Below are 26,037 nucleotides of genomic sequence, written 5' to 3'. Positions count from 1 at the left end.
ATAACATATATAATACTGGTACTTCTTAAATGTTATGTGGATAAAATTAATTTCGTATTAAAATAATAATTCTTACTTATTCGTCATTAAAATTAAGGGGATTTCAAATAAAAATAGTTCCTTCGGAATATCGGTAGTTATACATTTTTCAAATTTATATCGATTAGATGTAGGGATTCAAAATTTTTTAACTATCGATCTGTATTCAGAATAACGTTAGTAAAAACTTTTCAACTATCGATCTGTATTCGGAATAACGGTAGTGCTAATTTTTCCAAACGGTATATCGATATCCATCAGCGTTTTTACTGTCTCGAGCTCTGGTCACACCCCGCGTGCTCTCCATTTTGTTTGCAACGTGAAAAACTAAATGAAAAACGCTCTCACGCAGTTTGACTAAAACGAAAACTGTGTAAAGTAAACTAGAGACGCTTGAAACCTCTGCAAATATAGTGCGTACCACCGGCCAAGAAGATGGACAACATAGAGCGACTGTACAAATGCTACGAGATTCTGTCCGAGGCGGGCGATAAAATATCCGAGGTATGCCGCCATTGCAAAACGTGCCGCAAAAGAACGGTATATGATACATGGTCTATATATATATATGCATGTTTTTTTCGCCTTGCAGCATGTGGATGAATATAAGGAGATACTCAAGGCCGTGAAGGGCACGTCGAAGGAGAAGCGCCTGGCATCGCAGTTCATTGGTAACTTCTTCAAACACTTTCCGGATTTGGCCGACACAGCCATCGACGCGCAGTTTGATTTGTGCGAGGATGACGACACACAGGTGAGTGGGAGCGCTAGTAAAGCCATAAAGTTACCTAAATGATACAATGGATTCGGAATATTTGGCCTGTATGCAACTGATGTGTGTAAATAAACCGACATCCTCTGTAGTCCTGCCCCGTATCTGTATCTATTACTGTATTCTCTGCCATAAGAAATTCCACATATCCCACTAAATATCTTTATCATCCCTGTAGATCCGCCGACAGGCCATCAAGGATCTTCCGAAACTGTGCCAGGGAAACGCAGATGCTACCATCCGAGTGGGTGATACTTTGGCCCAGCTGTTAATCCTGGACGATCCCACAGAACTGCAGCAGGTCAACAACTCACTGCTGGCCATCATAAAACTGGACACCAAGAGCTCCATCGCCGGATTGTTTCAGCAAATCTCCACTGGGGATGAAACCACAAGGGAGCGCTGCCTCAAGTTCATTGCCACCAAGCTGCTGACCATGGGTCCCACAGTTATCACCAAGGAAATCGAGGACATTATTGTGGAGGAGATCAAAAAGGCATTGCAGGATGTCACCGCGGATGAGTTCCATCTGTGCATGACAATTCTGGGAGCCACCAAACTGGGAAGCACCATCACAGGACACGCGGAGCTCGTCAAGCTGGCCACGGAGCAGGCGGAGCTTAATAACACAGACGCGGACATCATAGCCGTAGACGACGAGGTGGTGGAGCGATTCATTCAGTGCGCCTCTGCTGCGGCTCCTTACTTTTCGGTAAGTTTCCAATAGCTGCACATGAATTCGAACTCCTGGAGAGCATTTAAATCGAATCTCTTGCCATTCATATAGAAAACCATCAAATCCACGGCCTTCGTGGCTCACGTTTGCGATAAACTGCTGCCCATCAAGACATGGAACATGATCGCCACTGCAGTGTCGCAAGATCAAATCCAACTTAGATTACTAAAGGTATTCGCCGAGATGATAACCAACACAGACAAGCTGGACAATGCCAGCGAACGCATTAATGCAGTCTACCATGTATTGCTGGTAAGTGTACTTGGTACAAGCGAAAACGAGGAAATTACATGTAAACATTTTCCAGGAATACATGCCCTTGCCGAAGCTGAGCGACGAGGATCTGGGAGATACGCCGCCCTCGTTTCAGTTCTCGCACGCCGAGTGCTTACTGTACGCATTGCACACCCTTGGAAAGAATCATCCAAATAGTTTAAGTTTCGTCGAGGATGCGGAGAAGCTAAAAGACTTTCGAGCTAGATTGCAATATCTAGCAAGGGGAACACAGGGGTAGGTTCCTGCAAAATGGAATTCAGTATGCATCATTTATTTTATAATACTACTTGCCTTACAGTTATATTAAGAAGCTGGAGGAGTCGCTCAAGGGCAAGACTGGAGAGGAGCTCAAGACGGAGGAGAACCAACTGAAGCAGACGGCACTGAAGACGACTTCAAACATCAACGTTCTGATCCGGGATCTATTCCATTCGCCGCCCATATTCAAACATGACATTGTGCTTTCCTGGATTGTGCCAAAAAATGTAAGCACATAAGTTATGTCTTCCACCTGAAATATTTATAATCAAAGGGAATATTCTTGTGCGTTCAGAACAAGCTGGGCAAGCGCCATGCACCCATCACGTTTGGAGAGAAAGCCGCTGCGAACGGCAAGGATAAGGAACAGGAGCCAGAGAAGAAAGCGCGGTCATCCAACGATCAGAGGTTCTACTCACCGCCATCCGGAAAATACTCGAACAAGGTCAACCAGAGCTACGGGAACAACAATCGCACGAGACAACGAGGCGGCGGCAGCGGTGGAGGCTACAGAAACAGGCGATTCAACAAGTACTAAGTAAACAATCGTGAGGCAGAAGAGCAGCAAAGAACACTTCACTTGAATGGTTTGTCCCTAGTCCGTAGACATACATACAAAAAAAAAGAGAAAAAACAAAACTAGCAGATATTGGATGCGTGCTGAATACACACAACTGATGCGATGCTGCAGCCAAGCAATTTTAAAGGATATTTCAAAAAGGAAACAAAACGAAAGTGGTGAGTATTCCATGCAATTTTCATCTAACTTTCTCCCCTTTGTCTCCTTTCAGCGCAACTTATTTTCATGGAAAGTAAATGCAACATTTTTACATCCATTTAACTCATACACTCACGCATTGCTTTTATTATTTTCGTGAACAAATGTGTTTGCTAAAGTACTTGTTCAATTTTCCAAAACACGCCACGCCTTCTTTTCATACATCGCCCAAAGAAAGGCGCTGGCATTGTTTGAAATTTTTATATCCCGCTCCTGTTTTTACCTTCAATTCTGTCAAACGCATAAATATAAGATTATACAGTTTAACCAAGTGAACGAATATCAATATATAAAACATACTTTCAAGTTGAACGCTTTGAAGATCATGATTTTCAAGCGACAAATCGGCATTTGTTTCAAACCCATTAGTTTTTATTTAACATGTAATATCAAATTAACAATTGTACCACTTAGAGATGCAAATCAGCAAAAAACCACATAGCATACATTTCTTGAATTCAATAAAAGCAGCATTAAATTACATGCACTTGTTTAATTTACCTAACCACGGGCAACTAGAAAAATATATGCGGAATTATAATATATATATTTAATATTGATTGAAAATTCGATTGGAACAGCGACAATTTGCACGGTCATTTATTTATTTCCATTGATAAAAATTTATGTGTATGTATGTATATATGCGTAATAGAAGCCATTTAAACATTATAAATACATTTATAGTTTCAGCTTAAAAACTTAATCGGTGTGCCGCCGATCCAGGCCGGGATCGGGGCTGCCCCACCCACTTCTAGGTGCTCGGTGGAGGCTGATTACCCGGCTGCTGTTCATTGCCGGGATTGGCGTTCGGATTGGGAACCATGCCCGCCAAATGGCTGGCAATGTTGTGGACCATCTGCACCATGTCGTTGGGCAGGTTCGGCACATTGCCGCCGGCGAACTGCTGGCCAATGGTGTTCATGACCATTGGATTCTGAATCATCGACTGCAGCTGCTCCACGTCGATCTCGGCGTTGTTGAACAAATTCCTAACCATTGGCTGGGACAGCATGGTGGTTAGGTCATCCCTTAATCGCGACATTTGGGGCGGCTGGTTCCTGGCGTTTCTGGCCGCTTCCAGGTTGCTCTTGTACACCTCGTTGTCCGGTTCCAGTTCGATGGCCTTGGCGTAGGCCTGTTCCGCCTTCTCGAAATTGCCCATGTTGGAGTACGCCACGCCCAGGCGGCAGTACGCCTTGCTGTAGTTGTTGTTGTACACCAGGGCGGACTTGCAATCGGTTACGGCGCGTTCGTTCTCACCCAGCCGAATGTGGGCCGCAGCCCGGTTGCAGTAGAAGATCGGATTCTTGGGATCGAAGGCGATGGCCCGATTGTACTGCAGCAGTGCCTCATTGTACTTGTTCTCCTTCATCAGCCGGTTGCCCTCGTTCTTGATGGATTCGGCCAAGGCCAGGGATTCCGGATTGCGTTCGGTATACAGCGACTGGAAGAGCTCGAACATGTCAATGTTATTGGGAACGGCGGCGACGGCGCCGGCGCTTCCGCTGGCCACCGCATCATCGTCAGGTGCGCTCGCACTGCTGCTGCTCTGTGTGGTGGCCTGCTCCTGGGCAGCCGCATCCGGCGCCGCCTCCACATCATCGCCCAAGTCAAAGGCCGCCTGCAGGCACTGGATCGCCACCTCGATGCTTTCGCTCTGGTCCGGCGACATCACGTCCACCTGCTTCTTCAGGTAGTCAATGAAGCTACGCACGAAACTCTGCTGCACTGCGTCCGGCATGTTGGCTCTGCTTGTTAGATTTCTGCTCGTTTAATATCGAGCGACAGACAAGTTGAAAAGTAAATGTGATTAGGCGAAATGTGAATGTAGAATCGAGTATCGATGTGCTACGGAGCCCGATAACTTTTGAAACGTATATCGAACATTCTGATAGTATGGGAAATGGTCAGGCAGTTTGCAATTTTTACTTTTAAATTATATTTAAGTTATATTATCATTAAAAAAATATATTATTATTCAACGCTTTAAAATAAAATCATGCTCTTGGTAGTGGAAACACGCTTATTATTTGGTTCGAGTGCGAGGTTTGGGTCCAAGCTAAGCGCATTCCTAACGCTTTTCTCCACACCTCTCCGCATTATCGAAAGTTTCGCCTGCGGTCGCACTGAAATTCCGTCACAAACATTGCCAAGAATCGACGTGATTGCGGACAAAATTTTGTTTTTGCACTTGCTTGAAAATTTCGCCTCCATCGACGAGCGCAGCGATTGGGCCTGATATATACCGCATATAGCCGTCTACGCCGCAATTGTGCAACGGATAACGAGAATACGCGAAGAGCAGGCGTGCGAACGGGGAAAGCGCAGGGAAAATGGGAAAAACTCCCACTTCGCCAGCGAACGAAAGGAAAGGGGAAATTGTGTGATGTCATTTCGGCTGTTTCTTTTCGAGTTAATTGAAACAACTTCCTGCGCTGCGTTTTCAGTTTCTGCTGCCAACTGTTTTATACGCGCCTATGTGTGCGTGCGGCAGTGCGCTGGTGTGTGTGTGTGACTTACATACGTATATAAATATAGTGCAGAATTATTTGCCGTTAAAAGCCCACGGTTAATTGGTCATTAAGCGCTGTTTAATTTACTAATTTAGCGCGGTGAGAGAAGAGAGGAGAAAACCCGCAGCAATATCATTCCGCACACACACACACGTTCGCATTCACACGGAAAAGAGAAAAGGTGAAACGCACGCACACACACGCAAAAAGCACACCGCGAGTGGAGTTGTGTGAGTGTGGGGTTTCGATAAAAATAATAAATAAGAAAAAGCACTGAAGTACAACACAACAGTGCGGCATAAACAAATCGACTTCTATCGATTTCCCTCCAAAACATAAAATTGTATCGAAAAGATTCCGCCCAGGATAGAAGCAACAACAGCAACAACGAGGAGATTCACCTGCCACGCCCACGGGCAGCTGTACCGTCCACCTACACCTACAACACCACCACCACCACCACCCCTTCCCCGACCACTAAGGACACCATCCATCCATCATCATGTCCAGCGGCAGCAACACGGACAACGGCCCATCGGCGGGCCAATCTGTGCAGGATCTGCAAATGGAGGTGGAGCGCCTCACGCGCGAACTGGACCAGGTGTCCTCCGCCAGCGCCCAGTCCGCCCAATACGGACTGTCCCTGCTGGAGGAGAAGTCCGCCCTGCAGCAGAAGTGCGAGGAACTGGAGACGCTCTACGACAACACGCGCCACGAGCTGGACATCACACAGGAGGTGAGTTTGCCTGCGAGGATTGACGTTTAATAGACGTTTAATTCGTCGCAGTTTTTAAATGCTCCAATGGGTTATATTGTAACCCGCCAATTTGGCTCCGCTGTTGCTAGGTTTTCTGATCTGTTTCCAAGCAGTCGCCGCTTATCGCCCAGCTGGCCCACTCACACACCTTCGGGCACACACACCTACATAGGCAGAGAAAACCTTTCCACAACGGCCATCAATTTGTCTTGCTGGCAAACTAACTCGCTCACCTGTTGGCCAGTTTGGCTCTCTTTCGGCGAGTCTATCGCTCTGCAAAGTCCATTGTCTGGTCTAGCAGAAATAATTGGGATTCGCTCTCTGATCATGAAATCGGAAACTGGCTTGGCCATATGGTCACGTGCTGTTTTGTATACCTTCACATATAGTGGAACGCCTTACGTCGATTGAAGATACTATTCAGTCCGCTAAACAAATTAATGAATTAATTTGAAAACTATAAACACAAGTTAACAGCTGGAAGGAAGTCTTTACGATCTTTTAGATCATAATCGCTAGCCAAGCGGAGATGGGCATAAAAGTCCGTCTGTCATGTCCTTCTGTCCATTCGTATAAAGGCCAAAAATGCCATGCGATGCGATGATTCTAGTGATGCCTACGAACCGCGAGATTGAGCCAAATATGTATTGTTTAAATCATAAAGCGATAGGTAACAGGTATCTTATAGTTTATAGTTTTGTTTGAAAACATTTAAAATACATTTAGGTGGCAGAATTATTTATGCTTTCAAAGTTCTGTTTTATTTGTTTTTTCAATCTTTCTTGCCTCCACTGATCTCGTATATTGTTTTAGCCCAAAAATCCCCTCAGCTTTTACTTGGCCAATTGCAGCACGGCCAATCTACTCTTGCCATTTCATTTTGCACCTTTATTTAGTGCCCACTACCTCCACTTCCACATCCAACTCCTCCTTTTCTTTTAACCAGCACCCTTCCTTTCCAATTAGTCCTCGCCATCGCCTGGCATTTCCTCTGGAATTTCCGCAGGCCGTGGATTGTCGGGACCTGAACTGCATTACCAGACGGCAGGAAAAGTTGTGTCCTTTCCTCGGTTGAAATCAAATGGGGGAAGCGAAGTAGTCTATATTCATTCAGCCGTCTATTATCATTTCGTGCTTTGGCTTTTTCCGACTGTTGCCCCAACAAGCTTCTTGTTGCTTTGTTTTGCTTGTTGCCAAAAGAAAAAGTTGGTTTAGGCCGATATCGTTCGAGAAGGGTAATTAAAACTGGGGATTGAAATCTTTTCAATGAAAGCGTACAGTAAATACAACTGCTTAAATAAAGATCAGAACAATTATACACATGTTTACGGTATTACGCCATTTAAAAAAATCATCTGTTATTTATAGATGTTTTTTTTTCATATTCTTTTAGTATCCCCAATTAGCAGTGCAAAAAAGCAGTGCAATTAAAGTTCCATAAACCATGTGGCTAAAAGTTAGTTGGAATTAAAAAACGGGGGCGTTAACACCTGCACACACACACACACAATGCAGGTGGTAACACCTTTCTACAAATGGGAATATGTATGTGCGTAATACGTATATGCGCATGCATTTTTATGCGCTCCGAACAAAAAGCCTGCCAATTAATTGTTGGACAGGTGGCGGTGCACTTGTACGCAGCTTGATAGTTTCCAGCTTGTTGGATTTGAACTCAACTGAACTTTTACGAGAACACAAACAAAAAATGAGTGCGAGGCCAAAAGAACCCTCCACACACCCACACACACACACATTTATAATGGATGCTTAAAAATTATGAAAAATATTCGCAACGTCGACGACCACGTCACTGCGGGCATTTTCTGCGTCCCCACAAAAAGTATAAAAAGGGGTGGTGGTGGAGGGGAATGAGGTCTAAAGGAAGCTATGTGGAGAACGGGGGACATATTTCCACTTGCAATCAAGATATCTGCCGTGGGCGACCCCAGCATAAAGTGACATAAATCAGCGGACAGACGGCAGCGGAGGAGGGCCAAGTTTCCGTCTTGGGTCTTGGAAATTAGCTTACTGAAATTAACTGGGTATTTTCCAAAGAGCCCCAGGCGCGAAAAATTTTCCCATCGACTGCGTTTTAATGCAATTGAATTTCGATTAAATTGAAGTGAGCATTAGAGGGTTAATTGCAAAAATGCTCTGGCATAGGTAGCTAGGAAGATGGAATCTTAAGATATGGTTAGGAAATTGGTTCAGAAAATGAGATATTGGAGATATCCCTTAAAAGTTAGTCGATCTTATGTTAATGTTAGTCGATCTTTACTTTTAATAAAATATCATATATTTGCATTGGATATCCTGGATTTTCAAATCCGAATAACGTAATTTTTGCAATCTACTGATAAGTCCAATTAAGGAAGTGCTAATTTCGGTGCCATCACTGTGACTGCAAATTGGCAAATGCAATTGCAGGACCGCAATACAAATATTTACCCAGTTTTCTGGTCTTCGGACGGTCGAAACTGTCAGCCGCATTTGGCAATTTATTCAGTTAGCTGAATCAGAGAGTTAGTGCCACAATGCCATTCGGATGTGGATGTGGATGTGGTTGGGGCGGGAAAACACGTTGTTGTTCGGGCGATTGTAACTGCGGCAATTAAAAGGCTCCGAAACAAGGGCCATAAAACGAGCGACGAACGACGCAGTGGAAACAACACATGTACGCCACGTAATATGGACGATGTGTCCTGTTTTGTGGGCACATGCGAGTGGGTTTTTGGGTGCGGGTGGTGGCCATATATCATGGCTCACATGGCGCCACCGCCAAGGACATCCCGTCGTCCGTTGGTCACATTCCAGAGCGCAGCGTAGTTTGGCATTCTGCTGCGGCTGGCCCGACTTGGCTACTTTCCGCCCCAAAAAGTTTGTTAACACAAATTTAATAATTAATGGCATTATTTGTTCAGGTTTTTGCTTTGCGGCTGAACCGAGTTTTGGACAAAATTTGTTAAAGTTTGCTGAATGCTCTTAAAAATGTATGAATTCTTTCGGAAGATTATTATTAATTTAATCAGTTGGAAACGGCAGTAAATAGCAGACAACCGTTTACCTTTTGCATCATGATAATCAAAGGAGTAATCTAAATCGTCCAACACTTTGCCCAAATGCCCTCCTAATTTACGCTCCTGTGAGTCCTGCCAAATGTCCTTTATCCTTTCCAAATCCAAGCCAGACAATAACAATTAGAATAGCAGCAGCAACATGAAAGCCAGCGCCCAGAGGAAACGAAGTGGGAATGAGCAAGAAAAAAAAAGAAAATATGTACAATGATTTGACACTGATGCTCTGTTCTTTTGGCGCAAATTGCAATTCTATGGCAATCAAACTGGCAGTCGGCGGCGGAGGAGGAGGAGCGGCAACTCCCGGACAGGAGCAACTGCAACAGCGTGGATGGGGCTGGCAAGGGTTAAATGCGCCGCTTGAGCACTGACATAACATGTTTCCGTCGCTGTCGTCTGGCCCGGCTGAAGGGAAATGAGTGGGGAAAAAAGTGTTGTATTTCCCGCCAACTGAGGCCATCTCCGCCCGCTTTTCCGCAATGGCTACTCCTCCTGCTCCTCATCCGATTTTCCCCAATGAATTGCCAGCAATGAAAATGTAAATGCACACACAGACTTGTACTTTTCTGACGACGACGTCGTCGAGGACGACGACGATGATGATGATGATGATGATGAGCGAAAATCTGGGCACGGATGCAAGGGTAAAACTGTTGTGACAATTGCAGTTTTCCATGCGCAGTCTTCTCGTCCTGCTGCATAATGACGCTGCAATTTATTTGCGTAAACTTTTTGGCCCCAGCCAAAGGCTCTCCGGGGAATTGGAGCACTGCCAGATGCAATGAGCTCGCAAAAAGGATGAACCGCCGCCATCAACACGTCGTGGAAAGCTCTGCACTGACTATTGGCTCTTAAATGCGCTTGAGATATTTGCCCGGGATATATGTACACTGTATATTGTGCAAGGACACAGGCACAGATACTCGCAGCAGGAGCAAATGGTTATTATGCCTTTTTATAGTTCCGCGCTTTCAAGGATTTCCCATGGCCCGCTGCGTCCATTTCGCATTTCCTGATGCTTTTCGAAGCACGTTATTATGTAGTCAGTCTACTTTTTGTGGAATATTTCAGCCGGTTACTTCCGAATCTTGCTTATTTTTGCTCAGAATCTCAAAGTATACCCACAAGTCTATCCTTTTACGTTTATTTTTGAATACCTATGCTTTTTACTTAATGATATTTATTGATTAAATAATATAAACACACGATTTGTGGAACTTGGAATTGTAGCTTTAAATTTCTATACCACCTTCTTAACAACGATTTAAAAAACCTCGTTTCAAAATTCAGTTTCATTGTTAGCACACTCGCGCGTTGCTTTTAACTAGATTTTTTTATGCATCTTGTTAGTGCGAAATTCAAAAGGGTATTCTTTGCAGCTCTCTTTGTTTTTTACCCCTTAAAAACCGGCATATTCGGGCCTTTCCATTTCGTTAAGAGCGTAATTTGAGTCCCCTTGGCTGCAAAATTTCCGCAGCATCAGCATTTGCACGCACACAGGTTTTCCCATTTTCCGCCTGCAGTTTTCGCCGTTTTCCTGGCCGCCGTTTCTTTGTCGATTTAGGCGACATTTCAAATTCAGACCGAGTGTCAAGCTCGTGCATTGACATGATGGCCACAAATGCGACGTTCTCACATTTTCCATTTTCCATTTCCCATTCTCTATTTATTTTGGCTCTCATTGTTTGCATGTGCGTTGAGTTTAAAACTGCGCACAGCCTACAAAAAGGGGTGCACTGCGAAAAAATAGGACACTGTAGGTTGTTAGTTTAAATAAATATTTGTGCAGCGAAGGCTTTTGCATATTTAAATTGATTTTCATCATCATTGATACTTAGATATTCGATGAACCATATTGTTGGTTAATCCAGCTTTTGTCCGCTGTGCAACTCGGTTATTACTGCATTTGCAGGCTGTTTCGCATTTAAATTCGCCTGCGTTCCATGGGAGTGAAGCTGCCATTTAACGAACTGGGCGTGGTGTCGCCTTCCATCCCGCCCCCGCTCGACACAATCTGTTCAGTCATTCATGGCATACTTTATCAGCATTGGGGAGTGAACAGCGGGAATCCAGACCGAGCCACCCACATTTGTGACCAGGAGGAAATTGTTATAGTCTCGCCCCTCGACGTCGTTGATGCTGTTGTTGTGTGTACTGTGGTCCTGCCACCTAAGTGCTCTCACTCACTACACACAGCAGCACACACCACACACACATTGCGCTCCAAAATTCAGCTCATCGGCGCCATAATGTGGGCAATCTGCTCTATTTTTAGTGCTCCCGACCAGGAGGAGTTTCATTGCAGTCATCCGGAGAACTGATGGCAACAGCTGCTTTTGCTGCTGCGAGGTGGCCATCTGTATCCGCACATGCACTGGAAAAAACGTACCCGTGCTAATTGTTGGTAAATGCTTTGGATGTTTATGTAATCTGTAGAGACGGATGTTATATGGGTATATGTTTTTCAATGAATAGTTACGATTTATTCAAAAATTCTTGAGTTTTCCTTTTTTAACATTCTAAAGAGTGTTTCAGTGTTTGAACGGACACTCCTCTTTCATTCTAATCGCTACCACAGCCCCACTGTGCAGCAATCCACCAGATACAAAGTGGGGTTGGGTGCTCAGATGGGCGGATGACTGAGAGAGGAGGTGGAGGGCAGGAGGAGCAGACCCGGTGTCTGGCCTATGCCAAGTGGCGTGCGGTTGCTCTGCTCTTGTCTGGCCTCTGTGAACTGTGTTAATATTTACGCAAGTTAATTAAAAATCTTTTCTAATTTGCATAAAGTTTATGCCGTCATTTGTTTGCGGCCCGTGCCCGATAGATGGCGTCAATAGGTAAACTATGGCACTGTAAGAAATTTAGCAGAACTATATATCAACATAATCGCTAGCAATATCTTTTAAATATAGTGTACAGGGCAAATAAAGTAAAATGTTTGATTTATTAAAAGTATGAACAAACTTTTAAACAATCAAAATATGAATATGAACTCATTGGATTGAAAATTAATCCATAGCAAAATTAGACCACCAAGTCGTACTAAAACATAATAGTTTAGATAAGAGATCTGGGATAAGCCGCCTCTAGTGTAGAACCTTTGTTTCAAGATTATCACACGCTGCACTGCATCTCTTCTCCGGTCTCTCTCTTAGCCTTCTTGCCCGTCTCTTTCTAATTTAAGAGGCGCCTTTGCAATTTAGTTGCATGAATGTGTGACAGCTTTAGGCAGCTGAAATTCCATCCGAGGCTTTGTACCCGCCTTGGCCTTTTGTTTGCTTTCTCTGGTAGAACAGCCCATCCGCTTCCCAATCCCCACCCCGCACTCTTCTTCGTCGGATTACACTAATTAACGAAATGCACTTGGCTCAAAGTGGGTTGAATGCGGGGTTTTTGGGTTTACTTTGTGGGTGTGTGATTGTCAAATTGAGATTGCAAAAACAACAAGAACGGCGACTGACGTCGCACAACGATAATTATATGGCTAGAACCGAAAAGAGTGAAGGGGCAATGGAAGGGAATGGTGGTGGATGGGAAGGGGGGAGATGAGAACTGGGAACTCGGTAGCTTATCAAGGGGTTAAGGATGCGGCGTGGAAACTGAGACTCATTTGTTTGCCGCCTGCTAATTACACGGCATTTAGAGAGTTACGCCAAAAGAAAGTTTCCCAGGACTTGGACTTGATGCAGTTTCCGTTTGGCGAAATCCGTGAATCGTGGTCATTCCACTCGTGCCACTTGAGACTTTCGTTTGGGCACAGTTTTGATGACGATGATGATGATGATGTTGGAACTTGCGAAGCACGTACTCCAAATGGACGCCATTCAAAATAAAATCCGGACGAGCGGCGGCATCGTTAGGGGTTGAGATTTCAATTAAAGCCGCCACAGGATTATATACACCCACGAACCACTTCACCACGCCCGACTGTCCATATGGACAGGGTCTCCAGCGCCCAGTTAAGGGCTTGGTCCGACGGCCCCATAAACATTCTGTATTCGTGTTTACCTTCGCTGGCTCTTAATCCTGGGTGTGTCCCTGGTCGCCGTTAGCCTTTATGTGCTCCTGGGCGGTTATAACACGACCAACAGCGAGACAGTCGCAATTAACAAAAACCAATAATTGCGGACTAAGGCATCTCCTATTCCCAGTGGGGCATCTGGACTACTAAGAAAGGATAAATAACGAAATATGAATATGAAAATGATATTTCATTCCATTATTAAAAAAGAAATTAATTTATATTACATTAGTTGGGAGTTTCTTCTCAGCTCGGTCATACCTTTTGCCAGAGCATCTCAGATAGGGAATTTAATAAAGAGTAACAAAACGTAGTGAAATGCAGAGCAGGCGGACTGGTGCGCTTCCCCAGTGGCCAACGCCCCCAAATTTCTACCCTTGTGTTGTGGGACATGCAAATGACTGCAATAAAATCGCCGGCATTCGGTGGGCAGGCAGGAAGCTTTTATGATTACTTTGCTTTCCGCACAGTTACTCAAATAGACCTCCTTCTGTTTTTTTTGTGATTTTTCCAGGCGCTGACCAAGTTTCAAACCTCACAGAAAGTGACCAACAAGACGGGCATCGAGCAGGAGGACGCTCTGCTGAACGAATCCGCAGCTAGGGAGACATCGCTCAACCTCCAAATCTTCGATCTGGAGAACGAGCTTAAGCAACTGCGCCATGAGTTGGAAAGGGTTCGCAACGAGCGCGATAGGATGCTGCAGGAGAACTCGGATTTTGGGCGGGACAAGAGCGACAGCGAGGCGGATCGCCTGCGCCTCAAGTCCGAGCTGAAAGATCTTAAGTTTCGGGAGACGCGTATGCTCAGCGAATACTCGGAGCTGGAGGAGGAGAACATATCGCTGCAAAAGCAGGTATCCAGCCTGCGCAGCTCACAGGTACAGTCTGAACACAACAGTTGCTTCAAAGTTTCCTATGACAATTTGCCTACACTTTCCAGGTGGAGTTTGAAGGTGCCAAACACGAGATCCGTCGTCTCACTGAGGAAGTTGAGCTGTTGAATCAACAGGTCGACGAGCTCGCAAATCTTAAGAAGATTGCCGAGAAGCAAATGGAGGAAGCGCTAGAGGCCTTGCAGGTAAATATACTTCCATATAAATAGATAAATAATATATTTCACCTTGTAAAAATTCTCTGAAATATTCAATTTGATTATGTAATAGGGTGAACGTGAGGCGAAATATGCATTGAAGAAGGAGCTGGATGGCCACTTGAACCGTGAGTCTATGTACCACATCAGCAACCTCGCCTACAGCATACGCAGCAACATGGAAGACAACGCCAGCAACAACTCGGACGGTGAGGAGGAAAATCTGGCTCTAAAGCGTCTGGAGGCTGACCTGAGCACCGAACTTAAATCTCCTGACGGCACCAAATGTGATCTCTTCTCGGAGATTCACCTGAACGAACTAAAGAAACTGGAGAAGCAGTTGGAAAGCATGGAAAGCGAGAAGACTCATCTGACGGCGAATTTAAGGGAAGCTCAGACGAGTCTGGACAAGTCACAAAACGAGCTGCAGAACTTTATGTCTCGTCTGGCTCTTCTTGCGGCCCATGTCGATGCTCTAGTCCAGCTAAAGAAGCAGATCGATGTGAAAGAGCAGGGCAAGGAAGGTGACCAGAAGAAGGATGAACTGGAGCAGCAGCTGCGGGCGTTAATCTCGCAGTACGCCAACTGGTTTACGCTCTCCGCCAAGGAGATCGATGGCCTTAAGACTGACATTGCTGAACTTCAGAAGGGACTCAACTACACGGACGCCACCACTACGCTGCGCAACGAGGTGACCAACCTTAAGAACAAGCTTCTTGCTACGGAGCAAAAGTCACTGGACCTGCAGAGCGATGTTCAAACTCTGACGCACATCTCGCAAAACGCTGGCCAAAGTCTGGGCTCAGCTCGCAGTACTTTGGTGGCCTTAAGCGACGATCTGGCGCAGCTGTATCACCTAGTTTGCACAGTCAACGGAGAGACACCAACGCGTGTTCTGCTCGATCATAAGACCGATGACATGAGGCAAGTGAAATGGATATAAAATCTTTGTAACTTTTAATATTACTTATTGTTGAACCTAACCATTTCAGCTTTGAAAACGATTCTTTGACTGCCATCCAGTCGCAATTCAAATCGGATGTCTTTATTGCCAAGCCCCAGATCGTCGAGGATCTGCAAGGCTTGGCGGATTCCGTGGAAATTAAGAAGTACGTGGATACAGTCAGTGATCAGATCAAGTATCTGAAGACGGCTGTTGAGCATACCATTGATTTGAATAAACACAAAATCCGCTCCGAGGGTGGCGATGGTAAGTGCTTGCTTTGAAGCCACCGAAATGTTTATTAAATTCGATATATTTTAGCCCTGGAGAAGGTTAACACAGAGGAGATGGAGGAACTGCAGGAGCAGATAGTCAAGTTGAAGAGCCTGCTGTCCGTGAAGCGCGAACAGATTGGAACTCTGCGCAACGTGCTCAAGTCAAACAAGCAAACCGCTGAGGTGGCACTGACCAATCTCAAGTCCAAGTACGAGAACGAGAAGATCATTGTCAGCGACACCATGTCCAAGCTGCGTAATGAGCTCAGGCTTCTTAAGGAGGATGCAGCCACATTCTCAAGTAAGTATCTGGAAGACAGTTTGGCCACAACTGTCTTCTATGCGAAATGATATATATTCGAGTGTACTTACAATGATCCTAAATTTTTGTAGGCCTGCGTGCCATGTTCGCCGCTCGATGCGAGGAGTATGTGACCCAGGTGGACGATCTCAACCGCCAATTGGAGGCAGCAGAGGAGGAGAAAAAGACCCTAAATCAGCTGTTGCGCTTGGCAGTCCAGCAGAAGCTGGCACTCACTCAGCGACTCGAGGAGATGGAAATGGACCGGTGGGTGCACTTGGGTCGTTAAACGTCAGCTGCATCAACACTCGCAGTCACAAGCAAAAACACATACATCCTTTTATTGATTAGGGCTCCCAATATCCTTGTTTTCCCCTGAAACTTCCTTAAGAATCCAGCAATTGGTAAGCCCCTGCAAGTGGCAGAAATTTTGTTGCATGCACGCCCGCCTGCTAACCTGCTGCTGGAATCCGCCTAACCCCATGAGAAACCGTTGTGCGCTGATTAATATTTAAATTTGATCCTGCTTAAATTATTAAATGTATGTTTCCACTTAACAACTAACAAATATCCTGTATTCACTCCCAACAGCGAAATGCGCCACGTCCGTCGGCCGATGCCTGCCCAGCGTGGCACGAGCGGCAAGTCCTCCTTCAGCACGAGGCCTTCGAGCAGGAATCCAGCAAGCAGTAACGCCAATCCATTCTAACATAAGATCAGCGTGCAGCGTAAACTTCTAGCTTTGGTTTATACTTTGCTTAAGTTGTAAAGTCGTTGGAGTTCCTGCGGAAATGAGAGATTCCCAAAATCACATGATATACTGCGAACGTATTCGAGAACGAAGCTATATCCCAGCTCTATCCAACTACTATAACTATGTTTGTTTGTATTGTACTTGTATTTATTGAAAGTTTAGTTAGATGAAAGTTTTGTGTTAGGCAAGGGAGCAACAAACGGTTATTAACGGTTAGTTACTTAAACGTCCATTTAATTTAATTAAAAACAAAAAAGGAAAACTTTAAGGAAGATTAAACAATAACGTAACGCATTGTATTTTTCTACACACCAATGGCGTACTTGTCCTAAAGACGTCTGATTGGTTTGATCTGAATTTTGTTAACTGTCGCGATGATTTTTTGATTTTTGTTAACAACGCTGTGCGCAAGCGAATAAATTGACAAACTAATAAGATACACAAATTGATGTTGAACAGAAGGTATTGATATTGGCAACTGAAACATGCATTAATTGGCCAACCCGATAACTAAAAGTATTTTTCCATGGTCCAGTTTAAGCTTATTGGCCAACAGAGATGTACGTAATGTATATTACCCGCATGGCTTGCAGCCATTGAACCTAAAGTAGCACCAGGCTACGTCTCAAAGACGATTCAGAAAGATGATGAAGATTTTTGTATTTATTGAGCGGCATTTGGTCGCCATGAAATGAAGAAATTGTAGGTAATTAATTATAATTTGCAATTGAGAAAAACTGAGTTTTTGTGGCTTATGTAGCATTAATTGCAAACATAACTTATGATTTGTGCATTATTATTTAATACAATTAATAAATTCCAACACAACAAAACTAAGCAAGAAAACACTTTAGTTTCTTTTTATTTTTATAATTTAAGGGCGGATTCCCGTTCATTTTTTACACTTACATTTAACATTACATTACATTTAACCCGCAGAATAACCATTATTTTTGCTTAATTCAAACAGCGTTGAATTGATGATATGTTTAAACCAGAAATAAATAACTATGGTGATTACCAGCAGCTTAACCAACATAAGAATAGCAAGAATAGCGTTAAAGTTTAAAGGATATTATTATAGTAGCTAATTGAACATAAAAGGTAGAGATATCAGCCAGAGCACTTTCTGTAGCAAAAAACCTGGTTGCTTCTTTTTGGGTTCTTGATGTTTTCGTTGTCAATCGGAAAAGATCGATATTATTCTACATGAAATTTATATATACAAGATCGTATATTGTGTAAATTACCGAGCCATTAAATTGAATTTATATTTAAATAAACACTGAGACACACATACTGATACACACAACGTCCATTCATGCATTCACATATTAACTCTTTGGAGTTGCCTATACAAATTATGCAACGTGCCAGGACAGCGAGGAGATGCCCTCTAATTAATTGTAAATATATTTATATACACATTGAAGTCAGTAGATATTTCGAATGAGAAGCAAGCGAACAAAACAAGTTGCATACATATTTCAAATGATTTTATTGTAATTTTTACCGTCCCTTTTTGCGAACAAATAAAAAAATACAAAGTCTATTTACGCAACTCACTGAACCAATAACGAACGAAAGAAACAACTCACTTTAAGTTTCGTGTCCAAGCAAAAGTCCGAGATCACATTTAACTCATACATCGATCCAACAAGCCAAAGTATTGATAGCCAATATGCGTACTACATAAATCATAAAATTAACTCGAGACTAGAGTACTTCAATTACAGATTATGGATAGCCAGAAACGAAGTGAAGTGAAAGCAAAGCAAATAGTTTTCTATTTCCCGAACGATGGATTACGAAAGAATGTAATAGTGAAGCAATTGAATTTAAGATTTGAGGGATATTTAATGTAAGTTTTATGATAAAATGCCGGCAAACTGCAATAACTTTGCATGTGGTAACAGTGGACATATGAAAAATGCAACCGAGTGTGCAAGGGATAGCCCAGAAATAAATATAAATTATACAAAATACTCATTGCAAAATATGTGAAAATAAACAAACTAGCAAATATGAGCTTAGATTGTTTTAATGTTATTTTTAGAAACTTTAATCCGCATTATATATAAAATCAAACAAAAACTCTTGTTAAAGAGTTAAAAAAGAAACAAGTCCAAAGTGAATACAAAAGTTCTGATATCCACTTTTTTGAAGAATTATAGAAACTATAATTTACTTATTCGGTACTTTTTATCATAATTATAATTTCATCCGGTCTTTTTATAACAAAAGGCTTGTCGATTATATAATTTTATAAATGTATATATTTTATAAATTATATAAATGTATATGTATATTTTTCGATTCGTATGATTGGACCATCAAAGCAGATTTTCAATTTTTCGTGTTTGTAGTCGCCTTCGCTCACTCCTGCTGCGCTTCGTCACTACGTCGACTGCCGTTCTCTTATGTATATGTATAGTAGGTGTGCTTTTAGGTCACCAACTATTTTATTTAACAATAAGAGTATAAAATATCCAAGTGTATTCCTAGAATATTCTAGAGTAGCCTACCCACGCTCACTAGAACGCCCACAAACGACCCTATACCTGTTTTTTTTTTGTGTAATCGACGTTCCAAAAGTATCTTATGCCAAATTTTAAGAAACCTAACAAAAAGGCATTGATAACGTATTGAATTTCTGTTTGTTATAGCACTCGCACTTTCATTAGGTAAGTAAAAGGTATCTTTCAGTCGACTTAATTTATGACTTGTAAAATTCTAGCTGATTTCCTTTATGTAGAACCTTTAAGATCCAATTGGTCAAACACTACAACCTACTTTATTATTACGCTGAAAAAAAGATAAGCAAGTTAACAATAGTCATTTGCAAATTAACATAGGCATAACGACTGCGGGATTCAATTAATGTGGTAACTGAAAATATTTTTATGGAAAGATTATTTAATTAGGTTTAGTTTTGACGATATTTGAGAGGCATTCCAGGCAGCAGATACAAAGCAAACAAATATATCGCGTTAAAGGAATAGCGTCGAAGTTTGATCCAGATATGGTTTCCTTGAAAAGGCGCAAACACATGGTCTTGAAGGCGTCCGAGTCCGAGACGACTACAGGAATCACCGAAGACACCGTTGCGATTTCGGTTGACCTCCTGGCGCAGCTCCGATATTTCGTTCGACATTTGTTGAGCACTCTCACGCAATTGTTGCAATTCTCTAGTTTGCCTTGAGTAGGAAAGTGAAAAAGAATTAGATTAGCCAGTATACAATGTGAGATTTCATATTATTTAAACAAAACGAAAATAAAACAAGAGAGAATGCTATATTTGAGTTCCCCGACTGTCAGATACCCTGTGAACAAAAATTTAAACATTGTTCCAGAGTGTGGGCGTTACCGTTTCGGCATTTTTAGGGCGTTAGAGTGGGCGTGCCAACATGGGTCAACAAACTTGCGCTGAGTTTTTATCTCTAGAATCATACGTACAGTTCGATTCGGCTATTGATCCTGATCAAGAATATATATACTTTATATAGTTTGCCCTTGCACTCTACGAGTAAACGGGAATAGAAATTCCATTTCACATGTTGTTATTTTTTTTTTTTAAACTGATAAGCAACATAAAGTGTACAAAAGAATTGAAAGGCCTCCTCCATCTCTCAGTCAATTTAATCATCCCGAGCAAACATGGGATCGATCGTGGCCACAGCAGCTATTCTTTTAGTCTGCGTACTTTTGGGCGAAGCCTGTAGGTATTGTGTTCCTCAGGAGCAGTGCCTAGTAGGAGGATGGAATCAAAATGTGTGCCTATTAAATTTCGTCTGTTGTGACGTTCTCAATGTATATATATTTTGATGAGAATCTCTCTGTACGCAGACTTCGACTTAATATTTGATTATTCGCAGACTAATGATAGCCGGAGCGAACCGAATGTGGAATCCAATTCTGAGTCTGCAGTATGCTAACAATTTGTAATTGTAATTGAATCTGTTTAATATTACATTTTCAATTTTTCACAGTCACCTTCTTCAGCAGAGGAATACATACCAATCCAACCACCAGTCTCAAGTGTGCCCCAAAACAATGTTCCGACGGAACCTGATGTACCCATTACTTATTGGCCACCCAAAATATCGGTTCCGCAAACAAATGATGGTGCGAACGATGAGCAGCCAAAACCAACTAAGCGGACTCCGCCAGGCGACAGGAAAGACACGGCTAGTCTATTTCCCTGGGTGGTAGCCCTATTTTACGAAGGAGCTTACTTGACCGGCGGAACACTGATTGACCCAAAAGTGATCCTAACAGGAGCCCACGGCATAATGCGCAACATGATTGAATATAAAATTGAGGTTAGGGCCGGCGAGTTTGTCATGAACACATCAAATGAAACGCGTTCGTATGAGAAGCGTGTTGTGGAAAGGATTGTGAGACATGAAGGATTCATTGAATGGAGGCGTATCAATAACGTGGCACTTATTTTCGTTAAAACGCCGTTCGTGCTAAGCGATCGCATTGGAGTTTTGGCGTTGCCAAGACCAGAAGCGTCGTTCGTGGGACGTCTCTGCACGGTTGCCGGTTGGAAAATGGTGAGCTCCCAGGATCAAAGCCCTACGAGAGTTATGACGAACTTTGAGTTACCCGTGGTGGACAGAAAGACATGCGAGACTCAGTTTAGAAGTATAAATTCGAACTGGAATCTTGATTCGAGTCTGATTTGCGCCGGAGGTGAAATAAAACGGGATATTTGCTTTGGCGGTGAAGGTTTCGCATTGTTCTGCTCCCTCGGAGAGGGGAATACACATGTCTACGAGCAGGTTGGGATCGCGGCCTGGTGCATGGGGAGTGGGTTGAAGGCCCTCCCGGGGCTCTATACCAATGTGACAATGTTCCGAAGTTGGATTGATGATAGGATAGCATCATATGGCTAACGCTCAACGATTATTACATCAATTTTTCATTAAGATTGATTATGCATTATTGTATAAAAATAAAAGATAAATAATTTTTTAATCAAAATCTAAAATTTCTTCAATCAAAAAGATTATTATTTATTATTTATTTATTATTTATTATTATTATTATATATCCATAACTTGTTCGCACTTTCCTTGGCTAAATAATGCGCATAAGTTATATAGCTCTAAATATTTCAGAAAAATAGTAAAATTAAATAGGCTTTAAGTCCACAGTGGCTCGGAATATCCCAAATTAAAAAAAAAATGGGCATTTGACTCGGCGATAAGCCATGCACATATGTACATATATAAATGTGTACATACATATTTCAGGTGATAATTCCTTTGTATTTCCTCTTTATGTACATATGCATGCACGTATGAAAGAAAAACGGTTCTGATATAATGCAACATTATTAAGTGTTATACAAGTCACGTTACTTTGAAGTGTAAAGGGTAGATAGATAAATAGATTAGTTAAAAGGTATGTAACAGCTAGAAGAAAGCGTATCAAATCCTGTAAGATATATGTATGGTCCTGGGAATGATCATCACTAGTTTAATTAATCAGGACATGCCCGTTCATCTGTCCGTATGCACGGAGTGATGAAATAAAATTAGGCATGCAGATGCATGTGTATTTTCGAACGTTTAAAAATGTTTTGAAATTTTTAATTTTATTATTTATTTTTTGGCCACGCCCACTAACACACAATCTTATTTCATATTTTTCTTGCAAATTTGTAATCAATATTTGCAAAGAATTTCTCCTGACTTAAACGTTCTCTGTGGATTCATTGGAAATGAACACCATGTATGTACATATGTACTTCGAATTCATCTTTGTCAGCTGATAAGCTTTGGAGCTGCTGAGCAAAGAAATATAATAATACCCACGGCCGGCCGTTCACTCAGTTTTCCAAAGCAAACATGAAGCATTGTTGGGCAATCGGAACTCTACTCTTAGCAAGTGTCCTTATGGGCAATGCCTGTAGACATACTTGCGTTTCTCGGAATCTTTGTTTGTATGAGGAGCCATCATTTGATTACCGCCACGGTACTTGTGGCAATAACAAAATTTGCTGTGCAATTCTCCGAAAGGTAAGCTAATACAATTGTTCTAGGAGATTTATTGTTAGCTTGACTATGTGCAAATTTTCTATGACGGATACAAGCCTGTAGGTGAGATTTCAATTAAACCAAATGGCCCCGAAGATAAAAAGGTTGGAGTAAACGGAATAAATGTACAACCATCGCCTACACGCGGACCCACAAGGGATCGTAACGAATTCGATTTGAATGCTTGGTATTCAATACCAAACGGTGGGAATCCAACAACCATCGTTGGGCATCCAACAAACAACGGAGGGAACCCAACAAGCAACGTAGGGAATCCAACAAACAACGGAGGGAACCCAACAAGCAACGGAGGGAATCCAACAAGCAACGAAGGGAATCCAAAAAACAACGGAGGGAATCCATTGTCTTTCGGGGGGCGCCCAACAAACAACCTTGGGTATCCCACAACCAACGGAGGGAACCCAAAAATCAACGGAGGGAACCCAACAAGCAACGAAGGGAATCCAACAAACAACGGAGGGAATCCAACGTCTTTCGGGGGGCGCCCAACAAACAACCTTGGGTATCCAACAAACAACGGTAGGCACCCAACATCCAATGTTGGAAGCTTAGATCCTTTTTCACCAGGTTGCGGCATGAGCAACGCAAATGGCTTGCTAATGATAGAAGGAATCACCACGGATCAAGCACGACCAGCTCAGTATCCCTGGGTTGTTGCACTTGTCCACAATGGAATGTACTTGGGTGGCGGATCCCTGATTCAACCAAATGTCGTTCTAACAGCAGCTCACCGGTTAAGTTCAGTCGAAAGCGGTCTTGCGGTCAGGGCCGGCGATTGGGACTTGGCATCCGATCTGGAGACATTTTCATCTGAGTTGCGCGAAGTGACAAGGGTGGTAATCCATGAAGGATTTAACTTCACATTGGGTGCCAACAACTTGGCGTTACTTTTCCTCAAATCGCCCTTCAAACTGAGTGACCACATTAGAACTATCTGTTTGCCTACACAAAATAAGTCGTTCGAAGGACGTCGTTGCACGGTGGCCGGTTGGGGCAAAATGAGATTTGAGGATCAAAGATACTCCACCGTTATGAAAAAAGTTGAGTTGCCCGTGGTAAACCGGACTGTATGCGAGAATCTCTTGAGGTCGACCAGGATGGGCGTAAACTATCAGCTGCCCGAGAACATCATTTGTGCCGGAGGCGAGATGAGACGCGATGCCTGCACCGGGGATGGAGGATCGGCCCTGTTCTGTTCAATCGGAGGGGAGAACTCTGGTGTCTACGAGCAGGCTGGAATAGTAAGCTGGGGCATTGGATGCGGCCAGCAGAGCATTCCGGCCACATATACGGAGGTGTCGAAGTTCACAAATTGGATTGCCGAGAAGGTACTGCCATTTGATTACAGGCGTAGGCCAGTCATAGAATACTAAATGATTCAATAAATGATAAAAGCGCTTTAAAGTTTGTATTTTGTAATAATGCTGTGTAATTTGAGAGGCTTTATATGCTACGTTATATAGCTGGGAAAGTATAACGATAATAAACAATCTTACCCATTTTTGTCAAGCAGTTCCTCCTCCACCATAGCCAATCTCCTCCCCAGGTTGTAAAGGCACTGATCCTTTTCGTGCAGTAGATGCTGGTACCATTCCCTCACCTGGCGGTGCTTGTTATCTCTTCTCTCCGCCAGTATCACTTCCTGGATGAGCTGGTTCTTTTCCGCCTGCAGTCTCTGCGTCGTACGCTGCTCCCCGGCTAGTTGCTTTTGCAGGTATGATTGCTCCATGTAGGCGTCGAAGAGCAGCCGATTGGTTTTGTCAGATACTTGCTCCAGCTCATTGTACTGCAAATTAAGATACATTTTTATCAATTTTCTATAATAAAGATATAGATAATATAATTAGGATGAAGTATGGATATTAAGTATAGTATTATTCTAAATAATCCTACTAACCTCCTGTGAGCGCTGTTCCAAATCGGTTTCCAATCGCTTTTTCTCTGTTGTGAGGTCACGGATCGAGTTAGTGAGCGATTCGCAGGAGGATCTTGCTTCGTCAATGCTCATCGTCGATAGTTTAAGCTTTGTTTGAAGTTCCCTGTTCCTTTTTTCCTCCACGCGCACCAAAGTACCACATACGTGCAGCTCGTTTTTGGTCTTCATGGACTGGAAGAAAGTGGGTAAGAAAATCCTTATATATGTAATTCGCATAAACAAATACTAACGCTATCCTGGAGGTGTTGCACCATCTCTTTGAGTTCACGAACCTCCTTTCGGCGTTGGCGCCACGAGTGCAACACCACCATGGTGAATAACTTCATGCTGGTAACGGATTTCCTCTGGGTGCACTGTTGTGGCGTCGATAGCACCATCCGTTGCTCATCCGTTGACCCATAGCTATTATGAACACCTTGTCCATCCATTAATTCAGCCGTGTATTAAAGTGTTAAAAAAAAACTTAAATTTTCTTGTATAGCTTTCGCGTTTGCTATACCAAATTAAAAAATATACGAAAATTGGCCTTACATTCCCTACTGAATAGTTTGCCACTTGGAAAAAAAGGTGGAAATATAATGAAGTTTTTATCAACGCTACCTCTGTGTATAAAAGTTAAATCTTTAGCTTTCCTTGCTTTTTATTTCGCAACAAATACGTGGAATCGGCCAAGGACATCAGGGGTTAACTGGCGATTTGCACGCACACTCGAATGGTTCTCAAGGATTTTCAGGTTGCCCTACTGTGTCGAATGCAACACTGTTCTTGAACTACCCTCACATTTACTAAGTACCCTAATTCTTATTTATTTATAAAAAATAAATTACTTGAAATTTTGCTACTTTTATAGTTTATGTAGAAATATCAATTAATGTAGAAAGTAGGTATTAAGAGTTTAATAAAATGTAAATAAATGCAGAGGTTACATAGATTAAACAAGAGTTTTTAATGGAGTATTTCAGATTTCCTGGAACTGCGTCTTTATCAATAAATTTTTAATGAGGAAAAATATATTGTGTTTTATATGCTTGCTATAGGTTTTTTTTCCAATTATGTAGATCTTGCTTACACATATATGTACATAGTATGTATTACATAACATTTCTGTTTACATTTAGACTTGTTTTGTACAAACAATTTTAAATAATTATTTTTTACCAACTTCTGTGAACCGGTGATGGCTCTTTTAAAATCGTCGATTTGCTTATGCAACTCATTGACTGAAATACCAGACGAACTGGCTGCCACAACTTGAGCAAGGACCTTGGGCCAGGGGCGTGGTTAGTTGTACACTGAAAGGAATTTTAGTGACTTTGCATGTGGCTATGGGTGTGAGTAGCAACTTCGCTCTCACCTTCACATTGAATGGGACACCGACAACATTGTCGGGTTAGTTGCCCCACCGCTGTCAAGGACACGTGCCACAGGAAGTTCAAAG

The 26,037-nt window shown here is 42.7% G+C and overlaps 6 protein-coding genes across 8 annotated transcripts; 4 read left to right on the top strand and 2 right to left on the bottom strand.

Annotated features, from left to right (window-relative positions):
* Nucleotides 1-321: 321 nt before the first annotated feature.
* Nucleotides 322-3,165, top strand: LOC117139866 (apoptosis inhibitor 5 homolog). 2 transcript variants are annotated; one of them, XM_033302534.1, is made up of 8 exons: nt 322-543; nt 632-793; nt 990-1,523; nt 1,599-1,799; nt 1,855-2,057; nt 2,122-2,308; nt 2,377-2,619; nt 2,681-3,165. In XM_033302534.1, exons 1-7 carry the CDS (start codon nt 475-477, stop codon nt 2,617-2,619), a joined length of 1,599 nt encoding a protein of 532 aa, XP_033158425.1. In that variant the 5' UTR covers nt 322-474; the 3' UTR covers nt 2,681-3,165. The 2 variants fall into 2 exon arrangements, with proteins under 2 accessions (XP_033158425.1, XP_033158417.1); XM_033302526.1 differs by having other exon boundaries at nt 2,377-3,165.
* Nucleotides 3,166-3,446: 281 nt separating this feature from the next.
* On the bottom strand, nt 3,447-4,709 carry LOC117139880 (small glutamine-rich tetratricopeptide repeat-containing protein beta). Its single transcript, XM_033302547.1, has one exon. It carries the CDS (start codon nt 4,601-4,603, stop codon nt 3,614-3,616), a length of 990 nt encoding a protein of 329 aa, XP_033158438.1. The 5' UTR covers nt 4,604-4,709; the 3' UTR covers nt 3,447-3,613.
* Nucleotides 4,710-4,980: 271 nt separating this feature from the next.
* Nucleotides 4,981-16,633, top strand: LOC117135415 (protein bicaudal D). Of its 2 annotated transcripts, none has more exons than XR_004459025.1 (8): nt 4,981-6,111; nt 13,745-14,110; nt 14,173-14,310; nt 14,396-15,246; nt 15,315-15,532; nt 15,587-15,841; nt 15,934-16,245; nt 16,433-16,525. XR_004459025.1 is itself a non-coding variant. In XM_033295571.1 (8 exons), exons 1-8 carry the CDS (start codon nt 5,878-5,880, stop codon nt 16,548-16,550), a joined length of 2,355 nt encoding a protein of 784 aa, XP_033151462.1. In that variant the 5' UTR covers nt 4,981-5,877; the 3' UTR covers nt 16,551-16,633. The 2 variants fall into 2 exon arrangements, 1 of the variants encoding a protein (XP_033151462.1); XM_033295571.1 differs by having other exon boundaries at nt 15,934-16,108; nt 16,433-16,633.
* A 2,842-nt stretch (nt 16,634-19,475) lies between these two features.
* On the bottom strand, nt 19,476-25,185 carry LOC117135438 (golgin subfamily A member 5). The gene is made up of 4 exons (XM_033295612.1): nt 24,830-25,185; nt 24,561-24,770; nt 24,160-24,449; nt 19,476-19,792 (listed from the first exon to the last, which is right to left on the bottom strand). The coding sequence occupies exons 1-4, from the start codon at nt 25,025-25,027 to the stop codon at nt 19,522-19,524; spliced, it is 969 nt and encodes a 322-aa protein (XP_033151503.1). The 5' UTR covers nt 25,028-25,185; the 3' UTR covers nt 19,476-19,521.
* On the top strand, nt 20,238-21,516 carry LOC117135432 (phenoloxidase-activating factor 2). Its single transcript, XM_033295598.1, has 3 exons — nt 20,238-20,405; nt 20,471-20,521; nt 20,585-21,516. Exons 1-3 carry the CDS (start codon nt 20,253-20,255, stop codon nt 21,494-21,496), a joined length of 1,116 nt encoding a protein of 371 aa, XP_033151489.1. The 5' UTR covers nt 20,238-20,252; the 3' UTR covers nt 21,497-21,516.
* Nucleotides 22,450-24,067, top strand: LOC117135426 (phenoloxidase-activating factor 2). Its single transcript, XM_033295585.1, has 2 exons — nt 22,450-22,624; nt 22,699-24,067. Exons 1-2 carry the CDS (start codon nt 22,454-22,456, stop codon nt 24,034-24,036), a joined length of 1,509 nt encoding a protein of 502 aa, XP_033151476.1. The 5' UTR covers nt 22,450-22,453; the 3' UTR covers nt 24,037-24,067.
* Nucleotides 25,186-26,037: the final 852 nt, after the last annotated feature.

This window comes from Drosophila mauritiana, chromosome 2L (genome assembly GCF_004382145.1).
Source record: "Drosophila mauritiana strain mau12 chromosome 2L, ASM438214v1, whole genome shotgun sequence".
Classification (NCBI taxonomy): domain Eukaryota; kingdom Metazoa; phylum Arthropoda; class Insecta; order Diptera; family Drosophilidae; genus Drosophila; species Drosophila mauritiana.
This window is presented reverse-complemented; position numbering and strand designations above follow the sequence as displayed.

Bases quoted from the DNA above. Each gene is read 5' to 3' on its own strand.
- LOC117139866 (XM_033302534.1), top strand. From the start codon at position 475: ATGGACAACATAGAGCGACTGTACAAATGCTACGAGATTCTGTCCGAG. The intron at 794-989 runs GTGAGTGGGAGC...TCATCCCTGTAG, and splicing joins GCGAGGATGACGACACACAG to ATCCGCCGACAGGCCATCAA. The intron at 1,524-1,598 runs GTAAGTTTCCAA...CCATTCATATAG, and splicing joins CTGCGGCTCCTTACTTTTCG to AAAACCATCAAATCCACGGC.
- LOC117139880 (XM_033302547.1), bottom strand. From the start codon at position 4,603: ATGCCGGACGCAGTGCAGCAGAGTTTCGTGCGTAGCTTCATTGACTAC.
- LOC117135415 (XM_033295571.1), top strand. From the start codon at position 5,878: ATGTCCAGCGGCAGCAACACGGACAACGGCCCATCGGCGGGCCAATCT. The intron at 14,311-14,395 runs GTAAATATACTT...ATTATGTAATAG, and splicing joins AAGCGCTAGAGGCCTTGCAG to GGTGAACGTGAGGCGAAATA. The intron at 15,533-15,586 runs GTAAGTGCTTGC...GATATATTTTAG, and splicing joins CCGCTCCGAGGGTGGCGATG to CCCTGGAGAAGGTTAACACA.
- LOC117135432 (XM_033295598.1), top strand. From the start codon at position 20,253: ATGGGATCGATCGTGGCCACAGCAGCTATTCTTTTAGTCTGCGTACTT. The intron at 20,406-20,470 runs GTATATATATTT...GATTATTCGCAG, and splicing joins TCTGTTGTGACGTTCTCAAT to ACTAATGATAGCCGGAGCGA. The intron at 20,522-20,584 runs GTATGCTAACAA...AATTTTTCACAG, and splicing joins AATCCAATTCTGAGTCTGCA to TCACCTTCTTCAGCAGAGGA.
- LOC117135426 (XM_033295585.1), top strand. From the start codon at position 22,454: ATGAAGCATTGTTGGGCAATCGGAACTCTACTCTTAGCAAGTGTCCTT. The intron at 22,625-22,698 runs GTAAGCTAATAC...GACGGATACAAG, and splicing joins GCTGTGCAATTCTCCGAAAG to CCTGTAGGTGAGATTTCAAT.
- LOC117135438 (XM_033295612.1), bottom strand. From the start codon at position 25,027: ATGGATGGACAAGGTGTTCATAATAGCTATGGGTCAACGGATGAGCAA. The intron at 24,450-24,560 runs GTTAGTAGGATT...CTTAATTTGCAG, and splicing joins TGGAACAGCGCTCACAGGAG to TACAATGAGCTGGAGCAAGT. The intron at 19,793-24,159 runs GTAAGATTGTTT...TTCCTACTCAAG, and splicing joins GAACTGCTTGACAAAAATGG to GCAAACTAGAGAATTGCAAC.